The 18,538-nt window shown below is 57.8% G+C and overlaps 1 protein-coding gene across 1 annotated transcript in view; it reads right to left on the bottom strand.

Moving 5' to 3' along the window:
- Positions 1 to 5,568: 5,568 nt before the first annotated feature.
- The window catches only part of CXXC5 (CXXC finger protein 5), a 38,270-nt gene continuing 25,300 nt past the window's right edge, over positions 5,569 to 18,538 (bottom strand). Inside the window, exons 2-3 of the mRNA XM_074156310.1 lie at positions 11,220 to 12,284; positions 5,569 to 6,586 (exon numbers count right to left, since the gene is read on the bottom strand). Of these exons, the coding sequence (XP_074012411.1) occupies positions 6,542 to 6,586; positions 11,220 to 12,005 (831 nt within the window). The 5' untranslated portion in view covers positions 12,006 to 12,284 and the 3' untranslated portion in view covers positions 5,569 to 6,541. The remainder of the gene's footprint in view (positions 6,587 to 11,219; positions 12,285 to 18,538) is intronic.

The raw sequence follows: 18,538 nt of genomic DNA on the forward strand, positions 1-18,538 counted from the left end.
CTTGCCCTGTTCTCATACCCTTCTGGTGTTTGGTAACCTGCTCTAAACTCTTGATGGCTCCTGGGACTGCCCATGAGACAGAGGCCAGCATCTCCTCTACCCCTGGTAGGCCTGCCCCAGGCTCACTTGGGCTCAGGGAGAGGGGCCTGTGCAATGAGATAGGCTTCGGGCACAGTGTCCAGCCAGGCCAGCTGCAGGAGCAGTCAACCCAAGGATCTCAAAGGCAAGGCAAGAGGGCAAGGTACCTTTCTGCCCCATGGGGGTCTCATCCTCAAAGATGATGATGCAAGGGAGGTCCGCACGACTGGTTGGAGGGGCAAGGACATAGCAGCCTGGTCTTGCATTCCCACTACCCATGGTACCAGCTGGATGGCTTCTCCAGCACTAAGTCCACTTGCAGTATTTTGGTGGGGGGACACACAACCCCCAAGATCAATGCTTCACTGTGGCTGTCAGCATCAGCGTCAGCCAAGGAGGAGGCAGGTTCCAGGCTGCAAACCCTCCCAGCCTGGACTGGTATCTGTCGTCGCTGCTAAGCCCCTGCTCAGCTGCTGTCATTCACCCATCGTCACCCAGAGGCTGAAGGCTAATGCCGCGCCAGACGCTTCCTCCCTGCCCGATAACACAGCGTCTTGCACTGAGTAGCCTCCTTCTGCTGTCACAGGCCGACCTATTTCTCACAAATCCTGACTGCTCTGGCCTTAAAACATCTTGACGCAGTGCTGAAACCGGCCTTGGCACAGCAGCGAGTCCCCGATTAAGCGGGAGCCACCACGGCTCGGCGTGGGCTTTGCAGCCAGCAGACGCCGGCTGGAAGGGCAGAGCAGCTGCAGCGCAGCTCGAGTTGGGGGTCACCTACGTGCTCATCAGGAACAATCAGGAGTTATTCTTGATTAAAAGTAGAGACATCACAGCTCAGGCAGGCTACACAGTCCTTGTCGCCAACAGCCATGGGATGTTGGAGGACAGGGTACACTCTGAGGCTGAGGGAGCTGGGGTGATGACAGTGGGCCAGGCATGCAAGAGAAGTCCTTTGTGCAAGCAAAACCACCACATGGTTCATGCTGCAGGGCACAGGAGCTGAGACCCCAGACCGAGACAGCTTCCTCCACAGAGGCAGCACTGCTGAGCTGCAGAAAGGGTGCCAGGTCTGGTGGCACACTGATCCCCAGGGTAGGAGGTCCTTGGGCAGTTTCTGTGCAGCCTCAGCTGCAGAAACCACTCAATGATGCCTGCAGCAAAGTCCCCAGCCTTCCACAGAGCCGCAGCAGGGCAGCCACCCAGGGTGCCTGGCCAGCTGGAGCCACAGCTCTGCCTTGCTGGGGACCCAGCTCATCCCAAGGTGGGCTGGTGGGATGCAGGAATGGGTGTCAGCTCCCACCTACAGGATCTTTTACAAGGATTCTGCTGGGTAAACATCCTCCTGCCCTGGCTCAGGCATGGGGAGGTTTCAGTGCGTGGTGGTATGTCAGGAAGCCTGGAAGTCCCAGAGGGGATGTCATCCATCCCATGTGGATGTCAAGCCTTCAGGTGATGAAGGATCTCCCAGAGTTCCTCTTCCCTGAGAAAAGCCCTTGTCAGGCTTGCTCTGGTAGGGAGAGAGCAATGAGCAGAGTCCTGGTGGGACCCTCCCACCCCCTGTCCCACACCTCAACACAGGAAGTTTCCCATGCTCCTTCCCAGTGGAGAAGCTACAAAGAGACCAAGGGATCCTTAACTTGAGTTTGAAAAATGCACAACTATTCAGAAGAACTTCAGCTGGGACTGAAAATTGGGCTGGAAACCTCCCAGGAGCTGCATGACATGGGGCAGGTCACCCGGCCAGCTGTGGGAGCTGAACTGGGGGAGGTTTATTTAGATTAATTCTCCCAGGTGATCTGGCCCAGCAGCCCTGGGCTCCAGCCCTGAAGATGATCAGACAACCTGAGCAAAGCCAGCCGTGTGGAGGCGAGCATTCCCCATGGCTGCCTATGCCTGATGGAGGCCAGTTGCACCCGGCAGACATGTGTCGGTCATGTCCAGCTCTGGTGAGGCTACCAAAACCCCCAACCGAGCTGATGTCAGCCCAGCACCAGGACATGCTGGGGAGCATCTGCAGATGGCTTGGCCTTGCAGGAGATGCTAGACATCTCTCTGCCCGGCATGGGGGCTGGCCAGGCCCTGTCTTGGCCCCACAGTCCCCTGGGCTGGCAATGTCCCCACCAAGCAAACCCGAGGTAATCCCACCACCCCAACCCGCTGCCACCATCTTGCTTTTGGGGTGAACCACTGGGTCCACCCAGCACCAACCAGTACTCGATGCTGGTGGCCGTTCCCATCCCACCAACGAGGATCTTGCAACCCACCCTTGCCAAGCCCCCTGGCCCCTCGCTGTCCCACCATCCCCCTCCCCGCATCCCCGAGCCCCCGCAGGGAGCATGGCCGGCCCCGGCAGCAGGAGCAGGCTGCCGGCTGGGAGGTCACGCCTGGCTGCCGGCGCTCGCGACGAGCCCGCCATCCGGCTCAGCTGAAGCACATTTTGTTTGGTGCTTCCTGCATCCTGCCCCATCCCTGCGCCGGGGGGACGGGTCAGCCCGGGGTCAGGCCGCTAATTGTAGCCTTGGGGATGAGGTGGCTGCCAGCCCACCGCCACCGGGCTGCGACCCAACACAGGGGTCCCGCTGCAGGGAGGGATGGGTGACACCCTGCAGCTGAGCTCAGTACCCCACAATGTGCTGGGGTGCCCCTGCAGCAGGACAGGACATGCCTCTGGCACCACCGCAGAGGTTGCAGCTCCTGCTGCCAGCTCTGCTGCAGCTCACACCCCGGACTCAGGGCTGCGGACGCCATTCTCTCCAAGCCAGGCCAGCTCCATCAGGCAAACCACTGCTGGCACCACCGCAGTGCCACCACACACCAGGGCCCGTCCTCTCCTGGCATCGCTTGCTGGCACCTTCCCACATGGAGCCACCAAGGCCGAGAGAGGATTCGGTCGCGGCTGTGCCCTCTGCAAGAGCTCGCCCCAGGGCCAGAGGCAGGTTTGTTGCTCTTCTGCTAACTCTGTTTAATGTGGATGTTAATTAAAAGTGACCGCAGGCACTTGTGGTAGCACCCAAGGTGCCCCCTCAGTGCTGTGCTGAGCTCATTATCATCATCCCATGCTCCCCATGCCACTTGGCTGCCGGTGGACACCACGGCACCCATCCCTGGGGACAGCAGCCCTGGGTGCCACTTCCCCACCAGCAGCTGGGCAGGCAGTGGGGACATCCCAGCACAGAGGCTGCGCCTGATGGTGGCACTGAGAGTGGTGGAGATGATGGGCTTCACCCTCAGGGGATGCCTGAGGTCCTGCCTGCCTGGGCAGGAGCTCATTAGGCAAGGCTCGTGGGTGAGCACAGGGCCATCCACCTCCACACATACCCAGGAGGTGCAGCTAGCAGTGGGGTAGGGAGGTCACCAGCAGCCCCAGCAGCCCATCTCCAACCTCCCCATCTCCCATCTCCCCACCACCCCATCCCACTCACACCCAGGGTTTGAATCCCACCCTTTCTCTGGCTCCTTCCTTTCTCCCAAGCCTGTTTTCCCTGACGATGAAACGCCTGCTCTCCTCATGCCTTGAGAATGCCCATGTCCTTGCTGCAAGCATGGTGTCCCTGGCTATCACTGCCCTCCCCTACCAGTGCCCACGCTCCCTGCAAAAGTCCACAGTCTCTGCCACGCCCCGGCTGGAGGAACCCGCAGGTGCTGGCAGCGAAGGCAGGGGCTCTGGCAGGACGTCGCTCCCAAACCACCTGCCTGTACCACGCAGAGTGGTTGCACCATCCTCCTCCCACCAAGGAGCTCCTTGGAGCATTTGGGCTGCCACGATGCACCCTGCCAGTGTCCCTGTGGGGGTTATGGGGACACATGCCCTCTGCCTGGTGGCTTCCCTGGGGGGAAAGCAGAGTTGGGGACACTGCTGTCCCTGGGGGGAGCAGGCAGTGCAGCAGCAGCGTGGCACAGCGGGGTTTGCCATGTCTGCAGCTGCCCCTGTGGCACTTCACCAAGTGCCATCGCTGCACGCCCAGCACCAAGCATGGCACCGTTGTGGGTGACATGGGTGACATGGCCAGAGCAGGGGAAACAGCTCCTTGGGGCAGCCCCAGCAGTCCCCAGCCCTGGCTGCTGGTGGGATGAAGTAGCACACACACTCTGCTGGCCCCACAGTGGGTTGGGGCTGGAAAGCTCTGCCTGTTGGTCCCAAGGACACTCTCCCAGCATGGGGCAGGGGCTGGCTCCCCCCCCAGGTGCCAGGACTGTGCATTCACACAGCCCACACCATTAGCCACAGTCATAAAAAAACAGCCAGACTCCATTTTCCGATAACAGCTCACACACACCCCCTGCCACATTCCTGCTAAGTGGGGGGGGCTGTTTCCCCAGCAGCATCAACTGGGAAACAGCTCCCTGCAGCCCCTTGCCAGTGCCACCCCACTCAGTGCACCAGCTCGGCACCCCATGCACGAGAGCGCCCCTGGGGCACCAGCAGGGTCCATCTGTCCCCACGGGCCTTGAGCTTTGTCCCTCGCCACACTGTCCCGGCTCCATCGCCATCACCATGAGCTCCAGTCATCCCTGCAGTCACCCCCTGGGCCCAGCCACCAGCATGATCTGGATGCCCAGGGACCAAGCCCCCCCCAACTCCAAGAGCTGCTGGGGCGGGTGGGTGGAAGGCTGCTGGAGATGGCATTCGGGGCAGTTTTCCCCAGGGACCCTCAGAGCACTTTCTGCTGGGTCCTGGCAGGTCACTGCCCAGCAGGGATGGAGCCCATGTACCGCCGTTCCCCCCCCAGCCCCTGCGGGCGCACATCTGGTCAACAGATGCTGGGCCAAACACAGCTGGAGCCAGGGACAAAGGCTCCAGCTACCTCCTCCCAGTGAGGCAGAGCCAGCGCTGCGGGGTCCAGGCAGCTCTGCCTTTTCCCCCAGGCTGGAATGACCCTCCCAGGGGCTGGAAGGGAGCACACAGCCCACCTGCCCAGCGTGGCACCCCAAGTGCCGGCAGCAAGCCCACCGGCTTGCCCACGGCCGAGCCCACCTGACATCCCCTCCACCTTGGACGGCTCCTGCCCACCCAATGCCAGCACGAGGCCAGCCTGGAAATCCATCCATCGGTGGCACCAGCCGCTCGGCATCCCAAGCTCACTCACCTTCCAGAGCTCGTTTTGGACTTGTCCCCATGAAACAAGCCTCACCGCAGTTCTCCGTCGCACATTAATGACATTGCTTTACCCAAACACATGGTACCATGCTACCCGGGAAAACTCCAGGCAGGTCAAACCAGGAAATATCCCCGGGAGGAGCCGGGGCTGGCTTAGCCCAGCCACTGCCGGGATTAAACCATGCGGATTTAGCAGCCGGGGTGGCTCCAGCTCAGCTCATCACATCACACCGTCCCGCCTGGGCCAGCCACTGCCGCACTCCGGCCCCAGCACCAGCAAGGTTCCCGGCAGCCATGGCGGGCAACAGGGGGACTGGCCACCATTGGCACTGGGGGGCCCAGACAGCTGGAAAGAGGGGCGGGAGAGAAATGACAAAGCTGTAAATCATGACACAAAACATGCATTCATTTTATTCACAAAAACAGCCTGGATCGCTAAAACATTACAAACAGCATTTCAATTTAATGATGTAGAGAGAGCTGGAGAGACTGGGATTTGAACAGAAGAGAAATATCACTTTTCGTAACTGCTTCAGCACAGATCCTGCAATATTATTTTTATTTCGATTTTTAACTTCAGTAAGTTTACAAAAATTACTTCTAGGAGTAAACCGTTGCAATTAGGAGGTTTTTCTGTACGCAGTGTTTCTTGTTCTATATTAATAAACTAACAATGACTTTTTTCTTTTTTTTTTTTTTTTATTCTTCTTTTCTTTTTCAAAGACCGCCGGTTGTGTAGCAATTGTTTTCTTCCACCTTTTATACCAAACCTCTCGTGGGTTAAACTTACATAGGTGAATGGCTAGGAAAAGGGATACTACATTGCTTTAAACATATTCTCATTTATAAACATGAAGTTGAGGCATTCTAGAAACTATCCACTCTATTGTATGACGGGAAAGAATCAAATAAAAAGTATAAATGAGGGTGCAATTAAACAACTGTGCTAAATTACAGTAGTGCTTATTAGTAACTAGATTTTAAAAGGTTACTGTAAATTTACATTCCCTACACAAGTACTGCATCTTTCACACATAAACAACATCAACACCAAAACACAGAAAGAAACTGATTGTCCATACTCTGTCTATTAAGTCTTGGTACTTTACAGATCCATTGTTTTTTTCTTTTAATTATTTTTATTTGAAAAGCAGTTAAATGTCTGACTAGGACTCGAAGATGTTAAAACGAACGCAAAAAAAAAAAAATTATAAAAACAGGAATGAGATTTGCGAGAAAATATTTTTGGTTCTAAAGAGACACAGGTGCATCCATTCATTTCAGCCAAAAATCCCTTGCCTGAGACAACACAAGCAAGCAGTGACATTGCACTTGGATGACAGAGCTTTGGGATCCCCGTTCCTACTGGAACCATCTGAACGCGGCTCCTGTAGGAAGCATCACCTTCTGGAAAGGAAGAGAGAGAGGGAGGGGGACAGAAGAAGAAGGGACAAGGCGTTAGGTTGGGTCCGGCGCAGCCATGCAGCACCAGGGTTGTGCACCCGCACCCCCCCAGCCCTGTCCCGGCATCCTGGTCACCGGCCGTGGTACGCTGGGATGCCGGCTGGAGGGAGATGGGGGTCCCCCTGCCGCAGCCCCCCCTCCTCTCCCCGGCAGGGCACCCGGCACAGCAGCTCGGCCATTGTTCCCATGTCCCTGTGCCGCGGCCGGCACAATGGCGCAGCCCCCGACTTCCCCTCTGACCGACAGCAAGCACAATGGCTGGGCCACAGTGAGCCGGCATGGCCCAGCCCAGCCACCCCCTCACTGCCAGCCCCCACCTCCCCCTACACAGACAGCACCACCAAGGAACCTCTCGGCATCTCACAGGGTGAAGAGGGATGAAGGTGGCTGGTAACATTGTCTCAGTCCCACCAGGCTCAATCCCACACGCAACGAAGGGCCTAATGTCCAACGGGACCTTGTTGAAGCCACCTCCAAGAAAGGTGGTGTGGGGGCAATGGTCCCAATGGCTCTGCAGTCCTCTGGAAGGAGGACCTGGGACATTTCCCAGCTGGTTAAGGGTGGGAAGCCTGTGCAACTCACGAGACCACAGATGGAGTATGCAAGGACCATGATATCTCTCCATGCCAACAGCATCCCCCCAGGCAAGGCCAAGCCATGCCAGCCAGCAGACAGGGCCACACAATTACCAAAAGGACGTGCCTCAGAAGGCCCTTCGGTTCCTGCATTTCCAAACAAGCAAGGGACACCAACAGGAAACAAGCCACAGGCTGCAGTGACGGGTACGGGGCAGCAGGCTGGGCTGCCACAGGTTGGGGAGGGGGACAATCAGCACCAGCTCCTGGCATTGAGCCTGGGTGCAGGGCTAGGGCACCTCATCTGTCATCCCAAGAGTCACAACCATGCCACATTCAGTCTCGTAACCCCACACAGGAGCCAGCCAGCTCTCATCAGGTCCATCTCTTGGATCAAGACACCCACCAAGCCTCAGTGAGTAACAAGGGCAGTGTCTCCCACACTCCCGCAGGAAGGACCCAAACATGTTCACTTCCACAGGGACCATGGCCCAAACATGGGGCTTGGGCAAGGAGAGGTGGGGGTGAAGGACAAGAATGGGCAAGAGATGGTGGTGCCCAGCTAGGCTGCTGAGAGATCGCAGCTTCTCCTACTCCCGGCCCGTGTCTGGTCCTCTGGGCAAAATGAGCTGGGGCAGTCAACGAGCAGAGAGCTGCAGACATCACCACTTCCCCAAAGGTCTCTGCAATATGTCATCAGGCATCTGAGCAAGATGCAAATGTCTCTGGCCAATGATGCACAGCGCTGTTGCACAGCACACCCCCCACACTGGATCCCACCCGAGGCACTGGATAAAGAACCAGCAGGGCAGAATGTGGCAGACTCACCAAAAAGGGCCACCTCCTCAGAGATATCATCCCAGGAGAGAGGAACGAGGGGACTGGGGCTCCTAATGGGTCTGGAAGGAGATGTCTGATATGGGTCACCTTAAAGACCTCTGCCCCTTCATTATTAAAGGAAGACAGACAACCAAGTCCAATTTGGATGCCCAGAGTAGATCCCCCGTCATCCCCATGATCATAAAATAACAGAATAGTTTGGGTTGGAAAGGACCTTCACAGACCATGCAGTCCTACCACCCTGCTGTGCACAGGGACATCTTTCTCTAGATCAGGTTCCTCAAAGCCCTGTCCAACTTCACCTTGAACATTTCCAATGATGGGGCATCCACAACTACTCTGGGCAACCTGGGCCAGTGTCTCACCACCCTCATTGTAAAACATTTCCTCCTTATGTCCAACCTAACCCTGCCCCCTTTCAGTTTAAAACTGTTGCCCCTTCTCCTGTCACTGCAGGTGTTGGTGAAAAGTCTCCCTCCGTGAGACTCACATGAGGGTGCCAGTGACCCTCACACCAGCGCTAGGTGGGGTACCAAGGCACTCCAGCAAGGCTTCTCCAGATGGAAGACAGCTCTGTGGAATCAAATCCTGACTATTCATGGCCTTTGTGTGACCTACAGCTCTGGAGACAAGCCCAGGGCGACCTGTCCAGGGCTGGCCACCAGCCCCCCCATAGCTTTACCTGGGATTGTTTGGGCTGGCAGAGCACAGAGGAGCCTGGCTGGTGCAGGGACATGCTGTTGCCTGCTCTGAGCATCCAGTGTGCCTCACCGGCCTTAGGGCCTCAATCAGCCACCACCGGGACACCAGCAGCGACCGGTTATTTGGGCTCTGTAGATGTGCAGATAAAGCTTAACAGTGGCAGAGGGATTTAGCCCTTTTTTTTATGCTGCCATAAAGGTTTAATTCTATTTTTTTACTGCTTGATTTTAGATCAACGTTTAATCACAGCTGCGGTCCCTGTCCAGGCTCTCCAAGGACGCTCCTCGGACTCACTGGCAGACCAGTCATGGAGGCTGCTCTTCTCCCAGGCAATGGCACAGCCCCACAAAGGGGCACGAAGCTTCACAAAGCCCAACAAATTTTTCAGCCCCATATAAAGGGCCACTGAATGGCCCCTCTTGTCCTGATATCAATTGTGATGGCACCTCACAGGGACGAGCAGTCCATGCAGCTGCAGAGCTACCTCCAGATGCGTCTCCACCACAAGGCAGGTGTTGGTGACTGCCCAGGGTTGGCCCAACGCAATGCACTGCCAAGGCTGGTTGATGTGGGGCGAGGCTTAATGACCCAGTCATTGACCCAGGTGACCCTGGGACATGAGCCAGAGTCACAGCACCCCTGTCCCAGCCACATACAGCCACAATCTCATTCAACCCTACCAAGGTCAACACATAGCACAAATGGATATCCTGACAGAGGGGAATATATGCTCCAAAAAGGGGATGGTGATACCCTGGAGCGAACCACATCTGCCCAGGCATCCATTGCCACTGGCAGACCATCTCTCCTCTGCTTCAACACACTTATGGTCGCACTCAGGAGGGATGGGGAGCCATCCTTGGTGAGGCCCAACTCTACCACACACAGAGCCCTATTTAAGTGGCTCCAATTTCTCAGCCACCTGCAGGATAGAGAAACCACCTGTTTCCCAAGGGGGTGACTGTTGCATGGGCTCCTGGTGCTATTTACTGTCCCCAAACCTGGAGCAGTGCTGGGAAAAGGAAGAGGCTCCTCTGGCTGCTGCGAGCTCCAAGTCTATTGACCCGCTTTAGGACTCTTTGGAAGAGATGAACTTTTTTTTTTCCCTTTCTCCCTTTTTCCAGACCACTGACTCAGCAAATTAGAACAAGAATATAATTTAGCAATACAGTGGTTTTTGAAAGACACAGTCCCCCTCTCCTCATCCCCACCGCCCAAACAGATATTTTTTTTCCCCTTCGCTATTCATTCAGAGCTGATGCTAATTGAAAAACATAGAACGTGGCTAAGAAAATGGTGGGTTGTCTCTTTGGGACGACCAGAGGATAGGCAATGCCCTGGTGCCAGGATGCACAATCCAGCTGATGGCCGGGTGACTTTTTAGCCTTTGTCAGCTCTGGGGATGTGCTCCCCGGCAGGAAGAAGCCCGTCGGCACAGCCGACGGCAGGATCAGCTCCCAGAAAAATCAAACCCAGCTTAAGCGTAACACGTGGGGGACATGGAGACAGGTCTTGGCCCAGAGCAGCAAGAAGGTGGCTCTGCCAGAGCGGCATGCCCATGGGCCACCCCTGCTCCATGTCCCAGCGCCTCCAGCACCCAGCCCTCACCCACACCACGCCACCATGGGCACCTGCCCATGGCCCGGGCTGAATTTCAGACCCACGCAACAACCCAAGTCACCGGACATTTCCTGTGCTCCCCATGCACATAACGCACCTCCCTGGAGAATTTGGCAAGGTGGCACCCCAATCCAGTAGCGGCTTGGAGCAACCCTCCTCCAAGGCCACGGGCAACACCCACAGATGGATGTGGTCCCCACAGGTGACAAGGGGTGACAGCCCAAGTACTGCCCCAAAGCCTCAGGCTGGGGGGAACAAGGCATCCCTGTGCTCAGCAGCGGCGGCAGGAGCAGGGATGCTCCTGGCTGGGCTGGGTGCCGGAGCAGGCACACCGCCTGCAGGGACTGCAGCCTGGCTGCCACTGGGAAATCCAGCTGGTGCCTTACGGACTCACCCTGACCACCCCCGCTGGGGTTTCACTGCCACCGATTACCCCCAAGCTCTGCCCCAAAAAGCCACCTCCTGCCCCCCAACCCTCCAACTCCATCACTGGGTTAGAAGCAGCTCACTGGCTCGAGGAGCTACAGCCCCCCCAGGACAAGGGATGCCAGCACTGCCCGCTGCTGCCTGTGCCTGCAAAGGGGTCAACAAAGCCCAGCGCACCGAGGGACCCCTGGAAGAGACCCCAGCCCTCCTCCCCAAGCCAATCAACCCCAGTAGGTAAGGGAGGGTGGGACTGGGGGCACTGGGTAGAGCACACATCTCACGGTGAGAACTGATAATGGAAAAGGGAAAAATAAAAAAGTAAGAAGTACCAGGTGTTTTATTATCTAGGGCAAGATCCGAACCCAGGAGTGCAGCCTGAGGAGGGGTTAGGGTGCCTGAGAGGGGCCGGTTACCTCCAGTGCTGCGGAAGGCTTCTTTTTGAGTTCTTCACATTTTCGGAATTTGCAAATCTGGTGGCCAGTTTTGCGATTCCTACAACTGCTGCACTGCTCGCAGTTTATCCGTCTTCGGCAGGGCGGGCACATGCCGCATCTTTTCCGTTTCTTTTTCCCCGAATTGATGGCAGATGCCAACTCATTCTGCATGGGATACTCTGCCAAGCCAGCCATATGGAGCGCGCTCTCTGCCAGAAACACGCCGGCAGGGGTCATAATGAAAAGGCCTGGGTTGATGGGAAAAGCCCCCAGGTAAGGAAAATCAGAGGGGCCGTTCATTGTCTCTGCAGCTGAGACTGCCTCCATGTCAGAGATACCAGTCCCGTGGTCGCTTGCTAGAGGAAGATGCTCCTGTACCACTCTTTTGAGCATTTCTGTCGACTGAGCAAACTGTTGTAGGGCGGTCTGTCCTTCTGAGGAGATCTCCGACACCCGGTCTAATTTGCTCAGCATACTAGAGATGCTTTTGTGCTTTGAGGTAGAATGACTTTTATCCACAGTCGCTTCGTTGCCATTAGCTAAGGGGTTGCCTTTCTCTGAATGTTCGCTTACCGAGCTGCTGCTACCAAAGGTGGAATAGTGGGAGAGTGGACGGGACTTCTTAAGACTTTTGTTCAAAGGTTCACTTATTATTCCACTTTTGTTCCTCCTCTCGGAGTTGACGGGGGGTTGAGAGTCATCTTGGTTATTTTTTTCAGTCTCTGGCTTGTTCCCAGTGTCTTGATGGGAGCCCGAATTTGACATGGTGCCCAGAGCACAACAACAAAACCAAACCCAAAATTAAAAAAAAAAAAAAAAAAGAAACAAAACGAAAAAAAAAACCAAACCCCAAAAACCCACCCCCAATGCCAAAGCAAAAGACCCCCAAAGCCCTTCTGGTAGCACCAGCCCGCCAGCCACCGGGGAAAGCTCAGACGGGAACGCTCATCAATGGGGCGTATCCTCCAGCGTTGGCTGCAGAGGACTTCAGTCCAATCTCAGTGCAAAGACATACTCTGTGGCTCTGGTACACAACATGCGGCTCTGGAAGTGGAAAAAAAAGAGAGTTAGCACTGGCAAGAGCCAACAGGCTTTTCAAAGCGGCTCTTCCTCCCCCTGCCATGAAAGTCTCAGCACTGCGAACAAAGAAACTCCAGGGAACGGACCTCAGTGGAGATCTGTTCCACTGCTCTTTAAAAGGGTCGCCATCCAGACAGAAATGGGGAGTCACTGGGAAGTCCTGGCCTGGGAGCAATGGCACTCCGATGCTTAAAGGCTCTCTGTGCCCAGCTCTCCTCCTCCAGGGACTGCAGCCCCAGGGAAGTCACGGGGTTCATCTCCTGCTCCGCTCCAGCGGCGTGCAGCCCCCACACCAGCGCTGGGCAGAGGATGGAAGCCACATGAGGAGCTGTAGCATCCACCTCCAAGCCCCACAGGGAGCCACAGTGTCCACCTCCAAACCTCACCAAGAGCTGCAGCATCCACCTCCGAGCCCCATGTGGAGCCACAACATTCACCTCCAAATCCCGTAGGGAGCTGCAGTGTCCACCTCTGATTCCTTGCAGCATTTACCTCCAAGGCCCATGAGGAGCCATGGCATCCACCTCCAAGCCCCAGGAGGAGCTGCAGCGTTGACCCCTAAACGCCATGGGCATCCATGGCATACACCTCCAAGCCCCATAGGTAGCCATGGTACCCACCTCCAAAACCCATGAGGAGCTGCAGCATCCACCTCCAAACCCCATGAGGAGCCACAGCATCCAGCTCCAAGCCCCAGGAGGAGCCACAGCGTCCACCTCCAAGCCCCATTGCTGACCTCCTGCCATGCCCTGGCATGCCTTGCTGCAGGCGCCTGGCCGCTCCGGCGGAGGCAGGGGCTCAGTGGCGATGGTGAGGGTCCCCCCGGCGCCATTCCCTGGAGGGGGGGCGGTGCCGCCGTCCCTGGGGCAGTTCTGGGGCAGCTGGGCCCAATGTGGCTGCAAACACTTGTTGTGAAATTCCTCCTCCTCCCCTCCGGAGCACGCACGCACGCACAGGCACTGCCGGAGTAATCAGGCTTTAGAGGAGAAAAGCTGCAGGGCTTAGCGGAGCAGGAACCCACGTCCCCACCCCGGCAGCAGCTGGGGGAGGAGGCCCCTCGTCTGCCCTGGCTCTCCATCCCGGCTATCCCGGCTGCCTCCTCTCCAGAGTCCAGGCAGGGACAAAGCCACATGCGGAGAGCTCTGCCAGGACCCTTGCTCCTGCCCAGGGGTGATGCAGCCAAGTGAGGGGCATCACCCTTCGTGGCCCCATCGTCACAGCTGAGCCGCTATGCAACCCCAGCCACCCTGCTGCAGCCCAGGACCCTTCCCCACAGACACAGAGCTGCAGGTATCGCCGTTAAAATGCTGATGGGGACAAGGTCCCCCATGCCAACCACCAGAGCACTGGCAGAGGAAGACAGCCCGTCTCACGCCAGTGCCAGAGCCGGCTGCCTGCAGAGAGACACCCCCCCCCCACCCGCATGCTAAAAACCGCTTGCTTCAGCTGCTGCGGGATTTAAGATACAGCGCGGATCGATGCAGGACTCGGGTTCCAGCCTGGAGCTCGCCAGGCCACGTGGGGAGGGAAGGCTGCGGCGGCAGGACAGGCTGCCCTTTCCCAGCATCACGCCCCGCACCGGGCAGGGGACGCTGGGCAGTGACGGGGCTGGGGGGCACCCGAAATGGGTCCGGGGAGGGTGAGTGAGCACTGCCCTGCAGCGGGGGCACCCATCCCTGCAAGCGTTAGGAGCGGGGGGTCACACCTTAACACCCAAAGAAGTGGGTGCTGGGGCTGGAGCAGGGAGCGGGGCAGGAAAAGCGCCGGATGGGAGGATGTGAGATAAAGCCACCCGTCGGCGTTATCTCGCGCCCGCCCGCGGCTGCCTTTCCTGCCGCCCTGCACCTCTTCCGCCCCGAGCGCGGAGCCAAGCGCCAGCACGCAGCAGCCCAGGAGTTACCAGCCCCATGGCATTGTCACCCCCCAGCCACTGTGATGCCGCAGCATGAACCACAGGTCTGCAGCCACAACAAGGGGCAGAGCAGGAGTTTGCTGTGGCCACATGGGGCTGGTCCCCCCCAGCCCCACAGCACAGGACTGGGTGCCAAACCAGGGAGGACACTGATGGCATGCTGCCATCGCCATCTCCGTCAGTTCATGCCTTCCTCCGTGGATGGAGGTCTTCTCCAGCTGGTCTCACCCTGCCACGTAAATCAGGTGCCAGCAGCTCTGAGAACCCAGCCGTCACAGCCTCCTCCGATGGAGGGTGATGGCTGCAGAGCCTGGAGCACGGTCCCCCCAAGCACCCGCTGCTGCAGTGGGTGGCACCGCGGGACGAGGCCACCCTGGCCCACCCAGCGCAGCTTCCCCGCCACCTGTGGGGACACAGGACACACGGCCATGTCCCCTCTCAGCCCCAGCTGCTGGTGCGGTGCTGAGCTGTGCCGAGCCGTGCCGAGCAGCACCACTGCACAATCCTGCCATTGTCCCCGGCCACCGCTCTGCCTCCGCCAGCTCCTGCCATCTGCAACCGCCCCGCGCTGCCCTCCAGCTCCTCCGTGGTGGCAGGCACCGGGCACCAGGTCTGTCCCCAGGCTGTCCCCCACCCCCAGTGACCCCAGGACCAGCTTGCTGTGGGGCGCCTGGCTAATTTGCACAAAAGGGGGTGTCCCCCCAACCCCGGCACCACGGGACCACCCAGCGCAGCAGACGTCTCAACTGCTCCTCGCCAGCCTCTGCCCGGCTGGGTTGCTAATTGCAGCGGGGGGAGGAATTAATGATCTTAATCCCTTCTTTATGATTGACCCAAGTAAAGACCGCCAGGGCCCCCCCGTCCCATTTCTGCCCCTTTTCCAGCCCCCATCGCCTGGGGAAGGCGCCGGCAGCGTCATCTGGGTCCCTCCCTGTCAAAAGGTGCTTAGTCCCGGCTGCGGCATTAAGGGGCACGTGATGGGCTCCCTCACCCGGGTCTTTGCACCAGGCAGCTTAGCAGCCTGGAGGGATGCCAGGGTTCAAGGGGACACCACCAAGGTCAGGAGGCCCCAGCCCACACCCAGAGGGTTCCTAGCCCTTTGCAGGACCCTGCTCCCCCCCCTGCAACCCTCCTTGCCCCACACAGTCTGAAAGCTGGGTGTCCTTGGGAGCTCAAGTGGCCAGTTGAACTACAGCACCCAGGCGAGGCTGTCACTTGGATGTCACATGCTTCACCCTCCCCACTCCCACCAAGACCCATTTTGATAGGTCACCCCAAAAACCATCCCCGCCAGCCCAGGATGCTCAGCTGGGGTAGGCAACGGCGTGGTCCAGGGGGGAGAAAGGGAGTTCTCCTCTCCCCAGGGCTCACCCCCGGAGCGCAGCCATCACCACCCCGCATCCCCCATTTGCTCTACCCTGGGGGCTCCCTGCCTCCTGGCTGTAATAGTCCTAACAACTCCAAAAAAAAAAAAAGAAGATAAAAAAATAAAGGTTGCAAAAAGGATCTCTGGTGGTCCAGCACCCAGAGAAATCATCGCCAGCTGATGGACTAAGAGTCTCCCTGATTGCAGGCACCATTTACTGGCAGAGGGGAGCAGGAGAGGAGCTTGGCTTCTCGTAAAAAAAATGACAAGCTGTGACTTCCAGCCCGCTCCTCTGTGTTATTTCACTGCATCGCTGGAAAGCCATCAGCTCCTCCCGATGTAAAAAGTGTCATCCTCGGGAAAGAACTTCTGCTTTCTTTTAATTTTAAATAAATCAACCTCCTCCCGGAAAAGCTGCCGGTCGGTCAGCTGTGCACAGACACGGCCGTAAAGGGAGAAGAAAGCAGCAAAGCCGAAGCTGAGCTGCTCCCGGGCTCTGGAGACAAAGGGAGAAAATAAAAGTTCGGCTCTTTTTCTAATCTCTGGGCGCTGGGTGGGCACCGGGGCCGCCGGCTTTGTCCGCCCAGAGCAGACGGAGGACGAGGACGGAAGGGACCCTGGCGTCTTTTCAGCCTCGAGAAAGGCGGTAATTGTCCCCTCTGCCGGGTTTTTGTCCCCACTTCCTCCCCCCTCGCCACGCGGTCGCCCGCCCAGAGCGGCCCCCACCTCCCTGGCAAAGCCTGGGGGTGGATGGACGGATGGATGCACAGGCTCAGCCGGGCCACAGGCAGACCTGAGAAGGAGGGCACCCACCACTGGCACTTGCCCCCCTCCAAGGCATCTCAGGAAGGGTGTAGGTCAAGAGAGGCTGCAGCTGGAGGTACCTTCCCAGATGGAGGTACCACTCGGGGCTCCAGAGAGGGGCCAGAGGTGGGCCCTGTGCTCCTCAACCACCCTGGCCAACAGCCATGGGTGCTGGGAGCGATGCATGGGGAGTCCCAAGACAGCCTTGAGGCAACCTGGTATCTGAAACACACCCTGGGATGGGAAAAGCCATCAGGCAGCACAGGACCACTGCCCTGTGGCACCATCATGGGTCAGAGGGTCCAGCTGCAACCCAGGTCAAAGGCTCAGGAGAACAAGCACCAGCAGAACAAGGTTCAAAGCAGCTCCAACCCCAGTGCCACAACACCCGACTCAGCTCCCAGGTACCCGATTTCCACAGCACAGTTGAACCTGCTGCTCCCTCCACCAGGTGACACAGGTCAACTGAAAGTGGGAGGTGATGTCTCATCATAGCCTCATCAACTAGAAGTCAGGCAGCACGTGCCAGATCAAAGGGCTACTGGACTTCTTTGACCATACAGGGAAGCACCATCAAGTCTTCAGCTGCCAGGGACTCAGCCAGGCAAGAGCCAGCCATGGGGACTGCTGGCAGGGCAGAGACCCATGGCATCGTCTGCACTGCTGCTTCTGCCAAAGCCATGTGGGGAAACAAGGTGAACCCAGAGAGAAACCAAGCCGCAATCTCCCAAGGCTGAATATCCCTGCAGGACACCCGTTCAGCGAGAACATGGTGCCTGATAAGCAGGCACAGGCCCCCTGAGGCAAAGACAAGGATGTCCTTCTCCTACATTGTTTGCAAGCGATCACCTCTGTCAGCTCAACAGCCCCAAGCTCTGCTCTTTGCATTCATCCTCCCAGAAACTTGTCCAGCCAGAAGATTGACTCCTGGATGCAACATGGAAGTTACCATCGCTCACTACATTCTCTCCAGACACCACAGGAGGACACCCAGGCCTGGGGGAGGTTTGGACAGTGTCATAAATGCTAAGCCTCACCCTGGGCATCTGCAGGTTAACGAGCCAGAGGTATGATGGGTCGCCAGATGGGCAACCTGCATGGAGACAGTTCATCTCCTGTGCTCCAGAACATCCTTCGAAGGGCCAGTTGTGGCAGCCGCTCAGCTCATCTCTGCTGCCGAGGTGGCACTGAGGGACATTAAGAAGCCAACTCCTGAATTAAAAAGGCTATGGAAGATTAAACCCAGCATCTGGAGTTAGCCCTGGAAGCAGATGGCGAATCATCACAGTGCACAGAGTGGTTTTCACCAGTCTCCTCCTCGCAGGCAGCCACTCTGCTCTGGTGGTGACTCCCAAGAGCAGCTCTGGACACACAGAGCCTGGCCAGCAAGGGCCAGAGACGTGCCCTGACAGGCACACTCTCCAGGGACAGTATGGTAAGGCTTTGTATGATGTGGTGAGGCCATGCCACCGTCCTGCAGATGCCCAGCTGAGCAGGCAGGAGGTGATTCCACCTCCCCACCAGCCAGGTGGGCTCCGCATGCATGGGATCCAGCAAAGGCATCTTTATTTCCCCACTGGTGGTGGGTTTCCCCATATAACCATGGCTGCTACAGGCTTCCCAACATGCTGTGACACCATGCTGGGATGGCACAGCCACATAGGGATGCCTGACTCGGGCAAAAGCACCCAAGCAAGGCTGAGCCCATCACCAATGTGCCCTGGACTTCCAAGGAGGTTACCACTGTGGAGCGGACAAGGATGTCCCCAGAGACACCATTGTCTCCAAGCACAGCCTTGAGCCTCACCGTTCCCATGCACACCCAGGGCCACCATCACAGGGACCACCCCATGCCACCCAGCTGGGAAACGTGGCCACGTCCTGCCTCGGTGGAGTGACGGCTGCGGATTAAGGAGTCTTAAATGTCAGACGACCAGGCGCTCCCTGGAAATCCACTTATCTCCGCTGCCACTCGGAGCGGCCGGAGCTGGGCGGTTATGGAGATAACACGATTTGAAGCGTCCACCCAAGCATTGAAGGGCTGCGGGTGCCCTGCGGACAACGCCAGCCACCTCCTCCCCTCCTCCACTCGCCCAGCTGCTGCCCAGAGAGCCGGGTGATGGCCGCGCTACTCAG

The sequence above is a fragment of the Numenius arquata genome, chromosome 11 (assembly GCF_964106895.1).
Source record: "Numenius arquata chromosome 11, bNumArq3.hap1.1, whole genome shotgun sequence".
Lineage (NCBI taxonomy): Eukaryota > Metazoa > Chordata > Aves > Charadriiformes > Scolopacidae > Numenius > Numenius arquata.